This window comes from Pseudorca crassidens, chromosome 1 (genome assembly GCF_039906515.1).
Source record: "Pseudorca crassidens isolate mPseCra1 chromosome 1, mPseCra1.hap1, whole genome shotgun sequence".
NCBI lineage: Eukaryota > Metazoa > Chordata > Mammalia > Artiodactyla > Delphinidae > Pseudorca > Pseudorca crassidens.
This window is the reverse complement of record NC_090296.1, coordinates 31,257,579-31,271,635: the sequence shown is the minus strand read 5'-3', so window position 1 is coordinate 31,271,635 and position 14,057 is coordinate 31,257,579. Positions and strand designations below refer to the sequence as shown.

The following is a 14,057-nucleotide window of genomic DNA, read 5'->3' as shown; positions in this document are numbered from 1 at the left end:
TAGATATTTAGGTGTAGAGTAAATATCACTTTTTACGTTTTCTGTAAATTAATTTAATTTTGATCGTGACCTTCCTTCTTGTCAGGAGGAAGGTAAAGTCAACACAAGTCATTTGGACACTTTCCCCCAAACCCCAAGGTTGTGCCAAGGTTTGGAGTCTGGAGCAATGCCAGACATTGAGGAGAGAGGCCCCTGAGTCGTCATTAGTCACACGGCCACACTGGTTGCCTAGGAGAGACCCGTTATCCCAGCCCTCACTTCCCTCCAGGTTCAGTGGCTCTGTGGAATGCCTTTTGTGCTTACTGTGTGGGAACCATTGGTGAGGCCCAGAGCCCTGGGTCTGAGCTTCTGCCTCCCAGGAGCACTTTGAAGCTCTTACCTCTGAGCTAAGACTCCATCTTACTTGGGCAACATGGGAGGAAAGCTGCCCAGTAACTCACAGACCCCTCTCCAGTCCAGGGAATCTTTTTTAACCTGCAGGAAATCCCTCCGTATGCAAACTCTGTTCTCAATAGGTTTGGGGGGAGTTTGTTGTTGTTGTTGTTGTTTATATGAAAGCTAAGAAGCCCTGACACAATATATCCTGTTTATAAGGAGAAAACACAAATTTCTTTTTAAAAAAATAGCAGAGCAGTAAGTTGCTGAGTAGTAAACACCTGAACAGGCCACCTCTGTTGTCTTACCTCCTCTGAGACTAAACCTGCATAGCTAAGTCTTTACTTTTATAACTCATTGAAGAATGCTGATTTTGTTAAATGCGTTTACATTTTATTGGTATAATTTCTGAGTGATCTACATAGCAGGCAGCATATAACATTTTTAAGCATTCTATAAATATTCTAATTTTGTTTTGTCTCATTGTACCTAAGAACACTGGAACTATTTTGGGGCAGATGAGAATCTTGGTCCGGTGGCTGTGAGCATTCGAAGGGAAAAACCTGAAGAAACGAAAGAAAATGGATCTCCATACAACTACCGAATAATTTTTAGAACTAGTGAGGTAAGTCGCACATGAGAAAGACTTGAGGCTTAATTTAATTGAGGAAAAAATAGAGTAGTAGCAGTAGCAAAGCAATTAAATTTAATAGCTCATGGTTACAAATGTCTTTAGAATAAACAAAGACCCCTTTCATTCATTCCGGTGGTGATAGGGCTGGACATAATGGTTAGATCTGGACCCTTTCTTCCCATCTAGCTCTGCATAGATGCAATAAATGAATGGGAGTTTTGATTCACAGAAAGATATGTCCATTAAGTGTGACCCAAGGAAATTGGAGTCCTCAGAATCCCAAACTGGATATTACATATCCTGCTTGGGCAGCCGGAAGGCATCGAGCCAGCTTGAGGAGGCAGAGAGGGTCAGCCAAGACTTAACTCACTTTTCCAAACTATTGCTTAGGACATTTCTTGACCCAAGAAAACTCTTTTCTTCTTGCATTTTCACTTTGCCATCTTGGACCTATTCTCGGAGGCCTGAAATGCGGGCTGTTTGAACCAGAGGCTGTCTAATTGTGGGTAAGACAGGTTCTTGGAGCTCTTTAGGGACCTAAGTACACATAATATGTGAGTTTTTATTTTAAAATGAAATTCAGGTCAAAAAAAGAAAAGGAAACATAAAATAGCCAACAAAGCATTTTAAAAAAAAAAACTCGTGAAGTTTGGGACTATGAGGTTTTTTTCCTTTGTTTTCTTTCTAAACATATGTTTAGTTGTGCCAGCTATCAATTTATTGCCTCTTTGAACCGGATCACTTTAGGATTGTTGTTATGCATTAATGCCTAATGCTCCCTTGAGGTATCTAGAAAATAATGGTTTTGAAACTAGTTTAAATAGGGCATTTGGCTTCATTTCCCCCATTGAATACAAAGCAGGTTGCAGGGGTTGGCTTCACTTAGTAATTGTTCCTCAGCTTGAACTCTGGGGAAATTAAAAATAGGATTTTTAAAGGCACGGCTTTAATATCTAATGTGTTGTGTCGAGTGGCCCGAGAGAAACGAAGAACTCACATGCTGTAGGGTCCTTTTTCTCTGTGCCAAAGCCGATCGTTAAGCAGGTCAGTACTTTTGTTGCACGTGAAAAGCACAGAGAACACACTGTGTTTTTCAAGTTGGGTGTCGGTAGTCGCTCCTCAGATGCCACCGGATTTCTGAGAGCCACACTTAGCTCCTCCCACCTGTTTTTGTCCTTCCTGTCCTTACCTTTCCCCCTCCCTAAGGCCACTCTGATTTAAGTCCTCATCATACTGTTCCTTTCCTATGTTTTTTTATCCATTTCAATTTCTCTTCTTGCCACTATCCTATCATTCTTCATGCCGGACGTTGAAGCTTTCTAAATCGGTACTTTCGTTCTCAGATCCTGTCTCTGGTGTCCACGATTGTCCCTTCCAGCTTGCCTTGCAAGCACACCACGGCTGGTCACCCCTTCTCTCCAGGTCAACTCCTATCCTAGGTGAATGTGGTCCCTCTGCTTCTCCCTGCCTCAGCCTCAAGTGCTCGACCTGTACCTCCCTCCTGCAGTTACAATTAAACCACACCTAAGGATTCTCTAGTCCTGTAGTTCAGTCCTTTTCCTTTTCCGTCCAACCCATTTGACGGTCCATGGGGCCACTTCCTTACCCTTTGATTGAAACATCCAAGTCAAATGTCGTTCATGGTTCAGAAACCCATTACCACCAGTTTTCATGTTCAAATTAATGTTTAACCAGTGACAACCCCGTTGTTACAATTGCTCAAGCCAGAGACCTTGAGGCCACTTTTGACTCCTCTCTTCTTCCTCCTGCTCCCCACATCGGGTGTGTCCACAAAACTGGTTGACTTTGTCTTCAATTGTCTTCAAAATGTATCCAGAATTCTACCGCTTCTCCAATCCCACTGCCTTTGCCTGGGCCAAGCCACTATCATCTTTCTCCAAGAACCATTCTTCCTGCTTGTGCCCTTAAGCCCTGCATCCTTTCAAGCCCAGCAGGAGTCCTTTAGAAATGTAATCCATGTCTTGTCATTCCTCAATTCAAAATCCTTTCATGGTTTCCCATCTTCCAGTTAAAAGTCATTCTCCTTGCTAGCCTAGGAGTCCAGACGCATCTGCTTCCGACCTTGACCTCATCTCCGAAAACTCCCCCTCACTTAGTCTTTTCCAGCCACACTGGCCTCCTTCCCTCTGGGCAATCTCAGGACACCTCTGTCTCAGGGCTCCGATAGTCCCTATTCCTCTGTCTTCAGTGTTCTCTCCAGGCATCCTCGTGGCCGCAGCTCTCTCTTTTCCTTCTGGCCTTATACTCTTAAGTTACAGGGGCCTTCCTTGGCCACTGGATCTAAAATTTCTACTCCCTCATATCTCATTTCATGTCCAATTCCAGGCTTTCTTTTTTACATGAACACTTAACCACTATCTCATGCAACGTACTTACTTACTTGGTTCTTTTCTTTTCTTTTCTTTTCTTTTCTTTTTTGCGGTACGCGGGCCTCTCACCGTTGTGGCCTCTCCCGTTGCGGAGCACAGGCTCCAGACGCGCAGGCTCAGCGACCATGGCTCACGGGCCCAGCCGCTCCGCGGCATGTGGGATCTTCCCGGACCGGGGGCACGAACCCGCGTCCCCCACATTGGCAGGCAGACTCTCAACCACTGCGCCACCAGGGAAGCCCACTTGGTTCATTTTGTGACTCTCCCACTCAGATATAAGCTCAGGGAACATGAGGATTCTGAGTTATTCGTGACTACATTCCTAATGCCTAAAACAGCCCTACCCCTTCCTTCCTTCCTTCCTCTCTAATGTTTATTTAATGAATCACCACTAGCCTTTGTGTAAGTTTTTTCATTCCGATAGAAATAATCCTTAAGTGTGGTTTAATTGTAATATTGTTAACACAAATTCGTGTGTCCAACGCACAGTGAGGACAAACAAACTGAAACGTCAGAGTTTGGAGCAGAGAGAGGTTTACCTTAAGCCCATGCAAGGAGACAGAGCCTCGAGCTCCTTGAATGGTTTCGGCAAAGCATTTTTAAAGGCCAGGAGTGGGGGTGGGTCGCAGGGTAGGTGATCAGCTTGTGCACAATTCTCTGATTGGCTGATGGTGAGGCAGCAAGGTGGTGTCACAGGGGTTAACATTATGAGTCCTTAGGCTCCAGGAGGCCTGAGAAAAACTACTCAGGGTAGTCAAGTTGTTCTTCCATTTGGTGGGGGGTTGTCACATCTGCAAAACAACTCGGGAAATTTACATCAAATCTAGGTGCTTCAGAGAGGAGCTAAAGCAGAGGATATGGGGGAAGGCCTGTCCCGGGAAGGCTCCCATAGGGTCCTGCTCGGTTACAGTATCTTTATGAGAGTTTTCATAGAAATAAACTAGTGAAAGTCCTTTGATAGAAATATCTCTAGATGTTGGTTCTGCTCCAGAGCTGCACATTGTAGGATGGGCAGTTCACTCTTTCCCATTGAAGGCAGTTCACTGAGTATATAATAAAGTAAGAGTTAATTCTCATGCCTTTGTAGGGGCTTCTCACGCTATTGATTTCTCCTGTTAATAAATCCATTGAGAAAAAAGAAAACAGTCACCACAGTGACACTGCTGTTGCTTCAGTAAATGGCATCAAGAGAACAGAAATACAAACAAATCTCTTTCAGTAGAAATAGGCTTTGCACAACAAAGAAACAAAAAAGGAATTTACATGTATTTGGAAGCATGACGTTTGTTTATGAACAAAATCTGTGGTGTGAGTGCTTTTAAGCATGGGTGCACAGGGATTTAGGAGGATTCTCTTCCTGTTTCTGGAAGTCATTAACAAAAATATCAGTAACACTAGTGATTCAGGTATAAGAAGGAATCATTCCTTTTTGGTATTCTGCTTTGGCTTTCTTTTTTTTTTTTTGCGGTACGCGGGCCTCTCACTGTTGTGGCCTCTCCCGTTGCGGAGCACAGGCTCTGGACACACAGGCTCAGCGGCCATGGCTCACGGGCCCAGCCGCTCCGCGGCATGTGGGATCTTCCCGGACCGGGGCACGAACCCGTGTCCCCTGCATCGGCAGGCGGACTCTCAACCACTGTGCCACCAGGGAGGCCCTGCTCTGGCTTTCTTGAGGTGGGTTGCTGTCTTCCTGTGGTGCAGGATTAGCAATGATTAGCATTCCTCGTCTGGGGTTCTCAGTTGGAAATACGTCCAGCCTTTGCAGCCTCCTGTCGCCAGGAGCACGCGAGTTGCTCAGCCGTTTCCGTGATTTAAAAAACGAAACAAAAATTATTTCTGTCAAATTAGATATTAAGTCACAGGAAAAAGATATTTTTTACACAGCTGTCATTTGAAAGCAAACTATTTATAAATGAAAGAAAAGATACTAATCAAATGAGCAGACTGCAGATACCCCAAGCACCTTTTTCTTGTCTTGAGAGTCAGAGGTTGGTAACCTTGGCTTTTCCTACCCCCATCTGTCTTCTCCATCAGTTGGCACAGTTATAGATTTTACTTCCCTGGTGATTCTTCCTTTGGTTTCCATTTTCCCTGCTAATCCTCTGTCACACCCTCTGCCTGTTACTTGAAGACTGTTTACAGCTTGTTTCTGTTTTCTCTACCTGTAGTTGCTTCCTCCGGCAGTTCATCTTATTTGCCACCTGAATTTTCTTACATCATCATCCCTATGCAAACAAGTTCTGATATGGCCGGTTGGAGCCGGATGAGGTGCACGCCCGTCAGGGTACATTCGGGCCCGTCAGGGTACATTTGGCTCGGGCTCCGGCCTGCCTGTAGCTTCACCACTCACTGCCCCTTTGGGCTCGCTTAGATCCAGCTAAGCTACAGCAGTCGCTCTTTCCCACTCACACCCCGATCTTTCTCATCTCCACACCTTTGCTCTCTGACATTGTCTTTTTGTATAATTTTTCCTAGATTTCAAGGCCCCTTTTCAGTGCCACCCGTTTCCATGAGGGCCTTTCCTTATGCCCTGAGCCACGGTGATCCCTTTTCTGCCTTTGGACTCTTGTAGAACCTGACCTTGTTAAATTTTTCTTAGTAGATATGTCCTCCTGAATGGGTATTTCTTACCTCTCACCCTCTTGCATGCCACACCCAGCCCTCAACGTTTGCTCCTGTTGCAGTACAGTGCCTTGTAACCTACACACTTAACAGAAATTCGTTCGACTTAATGGGTTTTTTCTTTAGGTCACCGTACAGTGTTTAAATTATACTGACAACTTTGCCACGTGGAAATGTCTGAAAATTAAGACTAGTTTACTTCGACAGATCATCATTACTTAAGGAAAATTCTTTGCTCATGTTTTTATTTCATAATAATGGAAGGGATCTCAAGACATAAGCGTAAAGCAAAAGTCATTTTAAATGCTGTTGATGGTGCCGCTCTACTACCTATAATCACTGTCCTGTTGTAGCAGCATTTGGGGATGGGAATAGGTTAAGCTAGTCAACAGTACGTTATGAAATTTAAAACTTCCTCTCCCCCCACCCTTACTTTTATAATTCAAAAAGGTGTAACATCTAAATTCTCAGCATTTAGTCTTCAGATATTCTCAGGGATAGCTCCTTCTTAATTTCCTGGTGAGTGTGTGAGTGGCATTGTATAGCTATATGGAGACCTTGATCTTTCTGAGCTCTCTAGGGAAATATGCACTCTATTTGGTATTTAAGGAAATGTCCTCGCAAGGCTTGATTATGAGTTCCGTTGGACCTACCTGGGTCTTCTTGAAAGTGTTGGTCTCATTTTTCATATATAAAGTATCTTACATCACTTCCCTCATCCTTTCTCCCTCACTGGCTCAACCAATCAAATGTCATTTCCAGCTCCCTAAGGGGGACCTCAGACTGGGCTTTCAGTGCATTTTATATATTTGCTCATCTCACCGGAGCACATGTCTCTCTTTCAGCTCATGACACTGAGAGGGTCAGTGCTGGAGGATGCCATACCCTCAACGGCAAAGCACTCGACGGCCCGGGGACTGCCCCTGAAGGAAGTGCTGGAGCACGTGATTCCCGAGCTCAACGTCCAGTGCCTGCGGTTGGCCTTCAACACCCCCAAAGTCACAGAGCAACTCATGAAACTGGACGAACAGGGGGTAAGTGGGGCTTCCAGGGGAGAACATTCTTGCTGCTCAGGTTTCCACTAGGCATCCAGAATACAGACCTGAATAGTTCTTTTTTTTTCTTTTGCGGTACGCGGGCCTCTCACTGCTGTGGCTTCTCCCGTTGCGGAGCACAGGCTCCGGACGCGCAGACTCAGCGGCCATGGCTCACGGGCCCAGCCGCTCCGTGGCATGTGAGATCTTCCCGGACTGGGGCACGAACCCGTGTCCCCTGCATCGGCAGGCGGACTCCCAACCACTGTGCCACCAGGGAAGCCCTGAATAATTCTTTTTTGATGGGGAAAACTGATACTATTTTTTGTGAAGGATCTTCTCTTTTCAATTATTCACTTTCTTTTTTCTTAACTCTGAACTCTGAACATTTCTCATGTGTTGAAATTCTCTTTGTCAGGACTGACTGATACAGTACTTAAACAATGTTCAACTCTTTTGGTAATCTTCCATAAATGCAATGAATTTTTCAAATACTCCAGGAATAAGTAGTAGCAATAACAATAATAACAGTAGCTAACACTAATGAACATATTCACCAGGCTCTGTTTTAAGTACCTTAATATGTTTTCCCAGCTATTGTCCCAGCCCCAAGAGAATGATACCATTTTTATCCCCATTTTAGAGATGAGACAGAGAGAGGTTCAGTAGTAAGTCCAAGTTCACACAGTTAATAAGTTCAAAGCCTGTACTGGGAGCCACTACTCCACACCATTCTTAAAAGCTTTAATTTTTAGTCTATTAATACCACCAAAAATGTATTTTGGCTGAGGTGTTTAAATAAAAAATTCAAAATTTAAAAAATCTGGGTCCTAATTTGTAATAAAATGAAAGTGCTCAAGATTTTCTCTCTTCTATATTTCCTATACCTTAATGTGGAGCCATTGATCCAGATACAAATGAGTGATAGGATAATCCATATAGAGGAGGCGGAAGAGTAGAGAATGCAGAACTATAATCTGGAAAATCCACTAACCAGAGAGTGTATACACATTCTACTTGGAATCATTTGAGCATATGGGCTAGTTTTATTAGATGTTGTATCTATATACTCTTATTTTAATTCTTTCTTTGAATATTTTAGCCATATTGCGTCCTGGCAGTGAGTGGTAGTAGCTTTCCCATTGCACTTTTTAAAAATTCTTCCAAAAGTAAAATTGGTCCAGTTATTGAATTCCATTTTATAAACAGATTTTGATGGTATTTTTTTAATTAGGAAAAAATTTTGAATTTTATTAAAATGAATGGTAGTTCAAAAAAATCAGTTTCAAGGAATATTCACTCTTTTAAATCAGCTGATAGGAATATATTATTAGGAACCAATATTTGGATGTAACTTTTCTAATCACTGCTCCTTTTGTCCATTCATCTCACTTATTGTAAAGCATAGCTAATGTCTATTTCATATGTATATTTCAAATAGGCTGTGAGTATCCATGTTTATAACATGTAAATTTGAGCACTTTGAATGCTTCAGAAGACTACTGATACATAAACTTAACTATTTTGTGTGCTGTTCTTCCAATAAATATTTTGAGCATTTATTCTAACAAAGGAAGAGTAGAAAAATAATGATTAGGTTCAACTTTACTGATTCAGTCTTTTCAGTTACTACACTTTTCAAGGAAAAGAACAACATTTAGACATTGATAATATAATCATATACTGCACATTCTAAATTCAACAGATTATTTTGTGTAAAGGAGGTATTTTCTTCCTTTTTCCCTTTGTTTTACTTATATTAAATTTAAAAATGGGTGCTCCAATTGTAGACATTGTATGGGCTCTCTGTCACATTTTGTGCCCTCTCTTAGTGTTTACAAAATGTTGGAGATGGGGCTGCTCTGTGATAAACACTATATGGTCCCATCCACACAGGAAAGAGCAGTATAATGAGGTTAACTTAAAGGTACATTTGTTTAATTCACAAAACTGCCCATTATTCTGAAATGATGGGTTTCTTATTCTTGGGGATATTAAACTATCCTTTCCTTCATAAATTATTGACGATAATATGTGTTAGTCATCTTCTTTAATCCCTTCCGGCAAAATTAAAATTTGGCAGTCTAGGTGAGTCTCCCCAATTTTATTTTGGAAATTTTACTAAATTCTAGGCAGTAGAATCTAGACGTTTAAAACCTGCTATTCTGTATGAGCAGCTCTTTATCTGAACTAAGGGACACCACCACTTGGCCTCTCTTTCCGTTTATATATTCATAGCGTTTAAAGCCCAGAATTATACTGATAAAAAACAGAGGACACACGTACTTAGGTGTTTAGTCTGGGGAGTCATATTTTTGGTAGGAAATTTTATTAATGCCTTGAAATCCTTGTGAGAAACTAATTATTTCAGTGCCTTTACAAATACAGATTTTGAAAAAGAAATGCTTGTAAGTGCAGTACATTATGCATTTGAATCTTTGCAAAGCATTTTTAGTTTCCATCTGTGTCATCACTTTTTGAAATTTCATGCTTTGTACATCCTTATATTTAAAGAGATTGATAGTATGAATACCAAAAAACTGGACTCACTGAAAGGACCTTCTACATCTCCCTTTAAGTTTTATTTAAATAAAGAAAACACTGTTTGCTTGCTATATTGTGGCATTTTGCCTTTCAGATCTTTGGTGCTTTTTTCTTTCTTTCTTTCTTTCTTTTTTTTTTTTTTCATCTTACCATTTAAAAATGAAATGAACAGAAGAGCAGATGTAAGTTATATCTATATACTATAAAAGATAGTATTTCACAAAAATATAAAAATTTGTTTTTCATTTGACTAGACTGATATTTATGTGGGAACTGAAGTAGGTATTTTAATTCTCAAAGTTTTAAGAAATGATTGTATGCTTTGTGGCTTACCCCTGCTTTCACATTCACCTTCCTGATACCTTCCTGGGTTTTTCACTATTGATTGATGTCCATTTCCATTATCATCTAAAGGTCAATAAGAAGATGAAATAACCTGCCAATGATTTCACTTTGTCAAGAATTTAGAGCAGTTTGTGACCCAGCAAATTTAGATCAACTCTGGATTTAGTTTTTCCATCATGGTCCTACATCTTCACGTATTAGATAATTGAGAGCATCTCTTATGATGAAAACACATTAGATAAATATATATGTTTACTTATCACACTGTTCTAAGCTCTTTACCAACATCATCTGATTTAATCCTCACGGCACCCGTGGGCAGTAGGTTCCAGTTATTGGCCTGTTTTATGATTGAGAGGATCGAGGCTTTCAGAAGCAGTGCCACTTTCCCTTAGGAGTCCTGAACACTGGGTACGCGTTTGCACGATACTACCTTTTGTTTCTAAGATTTGCAAGTTTTCATCTCTTTTTGCACATCTCAAATTATTTTGGCCCTCTACACTACACTGTGAAATATCAGGAATTTCATTATCTATTCAGGCCAACTTTTAAATAATATGGCTAGTTCAGTTACTTTTAAATTTGCCATATTAATGCCGTTTTTCTTCATCAGTCATTAAAAAACACCTTTATCTCATCTACCCAGTGCAAGAGAAATGAAAGGTCATTATACCAGGCTCTGTTTCAAGGAGTTCACACGTGTAAAGCACTTACTGCGCATGAATAATGATAAAATAATAACTCATTAGTCCTTTATAGGTATCATTTCATCTTTATCAGCATCCTGTGAGAAAGCTGCTGTTATAGATAGTATAATATACTGTGCTTAACTTTCAGAAGTAAGCGTAACTTTTCAAATTCAGTAAATGCTAATTGAGTAACCACTCTTTGCAGATTGTTAAATACTGTAGAAAATAAATAGGCTAGTAAGACACAGTCCTTACCTTTGAAGGAGACAAAGTCATAAATTACTGTAATGAAAGGTAGGGTTAATATAACGAGTATAATAAGAGAACTGCAAACAGACAAGCCAGTGGGGCCAAGTCATGATTGGTTAGATGGGTCAGGATGAAACGGATCAGGATGAAACAGACCTTTCATCAGACTAGAGAATAAGCCGTACGGTGGTCTAGACTCAGAACAATGAGAACAAAGCGCAGCAGGACAGAAGCACAGAATGTGGTTATGGGACAGCAAGCAGTCCTGCTGAGCAGGAGTGTAAGGCAGTAATAAAAACAGATTACTAAGCCAGGAACTGAGCAGTGACTAAGCCAGGAACTGTGTGAAGCAATTTACATGAATTATTTTAATTAACCCTTAGAATCCTTTGATATAGGTGCTATTATTGTTCTTGCTTTGCCGGCAGGAGCACCGAGGCACAAAGAGGCGGAAGGACCCCCCCCAGGTCACAATTAGGATCTGGGGGAGGCAAGTCTTGCATCCAGGCATTCAGGCTCCAGAGTCCACTTTCTTACCCAATACACTGTACACCCCATCCTCCCCTCCCCTCCCCTTGAGTGGGAGAAGGAACTGGAAATATGGATCCAAGTTTTATTGCTACAGGCTACAGTGCCCAATATTAAGTATAACATGTAAAACCCAAATAGGATCAGAATAGAGCTTAAAAGTAAAGTGCAGTTGCCAGTTTGCAGAAGAGAAAATTGGAAGACCTGTTTTCATTAGGAAATGTCAAGGTTCCTGTACACAGTAGTGATTTTACCTAAATGAGTATCTCCACGGTTTTTCTAGATACTTATTAAAAATACAAAGAAATGAAAATATTTGTTGGATTCTCTATTTAAAATGTTGCCCTTCAAGTTATTGAAGTGAAAGGGGAAAAGTAATCATATCTAATTAGGTCTGTAATATACATCTCAAGAATAGATGTAAGGAAAGAAGCAGTGTTTATTTGATAATGAATAGCACTGTTCCTTTGATTAAGGGCATGGGTGAAATTCTCTGCTGACGTAGCCTGTTCATTGCCCTGGTGCATTATTCTATTGAAGATAAATGAGTTTGACTAGCCACTTTCCTCTTTGATTCAGGCAGCTGGATTTAAAGAATGAACCATAGGGAAAACAATTTTTCCAAAACCTGTTTTCTATGAATGAAGCTTTGGCAGAACAATGACCATTTCTGAAATTTCAATCTTCTTCTAGATTATGGTATCAGCTAATGAATGTTGAAAGTTCAGATGGCCACCAGATGGGTTCCATATGTGCATTATCAGGAAGACATATACACGACTGTCCTCAGGTCAGAGAAAGGAGACAGTGGCATTGGTTGCTTTGTCTCGTCTGTTCACAAGTAATGATTACACGGGCTCATCCATGCTCTTTTGCCTGGCTGAGGCTGGGGTGGGTGACTGGATGGGGTCCTTTCCAGTAGTAAGATTTATGATTAACATGACTGATAGCAGTAGCATTTGGAAGATGTTTGGCTGGGTAGGACTGCAGTTTGCAGTTGAAGGAGCTCAGCATGTCTAAGACTTGCAGTGCGGATTCTTTGGTTCACAATCCAAAAAGACAGAGGAACTGTTTGCAGATACTTCAGTCTTCTTGATTTTAAACTGTGAATTGTGCTTTAAATTCAGGACTTTAATTAGCTAATATCTTCAAATGATCCAAAAATCAAAGTGTTTACATTGAGGGATCCCATTTCCACCCTGTTCCTGTCCCTCACCTCTCTTCTCCCCTATATTACCACTTTTATTAGTTTCTTACGTATTCCTATGTTTCTTTATACAGATATACCAGATATGCATATGTAGTCTTAGTTCCCTTTTTCTTATACAAAATATAGCATGCTGTAAACGTTTGCTTTTTCACTTAGTAATATATTTTGGAGACCTTTCTATGTCAGTACACAGAAAGTTTTCCCATTGTTTTTATGGCTGCATAATATTCTGTTTTGTTGCTGTACCATAGTTTACTTCATTAGTTCCTCTATTAATGGACGTTTAGATGGATAACAGTGTTCCTATTACAGACAATGCTGCAATGAAGAGCCTTTTCCTGTGTAACTGAAATTCATCTTAATGTCAAATCAATACAAGTACATAAATCACCATTTTAATACCCAACATGAAGCTTTCTATTTTTGGGAGAACTTTTGCACAGCATGTTATTAGATAAGATTATTGTGTGTGTGTGTATAGAATATTTCCTTTACATTATGCCGAAGATAAAAATAGATTAGAATCTGTCTGTGCACATGTATATAAATAATTTTGACAGCATCTCTGTCAGATTTTTTTAAAATGATCTTTCTACCCAGTATCCATGTCTTTTTTTTTTTTTTTTTTTTTTGTGGTACGTGGGCCTCTCACTGTTGTGGCCTCTCCCGTTGCGGCCTCTCCCGTTGCGGAGCACAGGCTCCGGACACTCACGCTCGGCGGCCATGGCTCACGGGCCCAGCCGCTCCGCGGCATATGGGATCTTCCCGCACCGGGGCACGAACCTGTGTCCCCTGCATCGGCAGGCGGACGCTCAACCACTGCGCCACCAGGGAAGACCCCATATGTCATTTTTTTTAAAGCAATTTAATTTTTGTTAGTAAATTTCAGTGAAGATAAATTTTCTACCTACCATTTTTTTGCCCCCAACACTGAATTTTTCCAGTCTCTTTGTCATTCTTTTTGGAGGACAATACAGTGGTAAATCTTTAGGAAGTAGTTAAGACAGTTATCATGTTTATGAAGAACAAGCCAAAGTAAATGCTATCAATGTGAATCATGAGGATTTGAAAAAATGACCAAGGTCTTCATGTCCAGTAATGGCAGAGTAGCTTGTCTCAGACCAGCCCACCCACTGAGAATAACCAGAAACACTGGACAAAGTGTTTTTTAAAAATAAATTTGGACTTCTGCTTTTGGAAGTATGGGGTAGATGTAATTTTCCCCTATTCTTCCTGCTAAGTACGGCTAAAAACCTTGTACACTGTATATAAAGCAAACATGAATCTGAAAGGTGGAACGAAGGAAGCAGATTGGCTGGGGAACTTGGGATAAGGAACGACATAGTGGTCACTCACGATAAGAACGGAAATAGAGAGGAACTTCCTCAGCTTGATTAAAAACAGCTACAAAAACCCTACAGCTTACATCATAGTTGG

The 14,057-nt window shown here is 40.8% G+C and overlaps 1 protein-coding gene across 35 annotated transcripts in view; it reads left to right on the top strand.

The window, feature by feature from the left end:
* Positions 1–14,057, top strand: part of SIPA1L1 (signal induced proliferation associated 1 like 1) — a 500,369-nt gene that overhangs the window by 374,749 nt on the left and 111,563 nt on the right. For all 35 annotated transcript variants that reach the window (XM_067731629.1, XM_067731561.1, XM_067731587.1 and 32 more), the window contains 2 exons: positions 870–1,000; positions 6,867–7,055. In XM_067731629.1, coding sequence (XP_067587730.1) covers positions 870–1,000; positions 6,867–7,055 — 320 coding nt within the window. The remainder of the gene's footprint in view (positions 1–869; positions 1,001–6,866; positions 7,056–14,057) is intronic.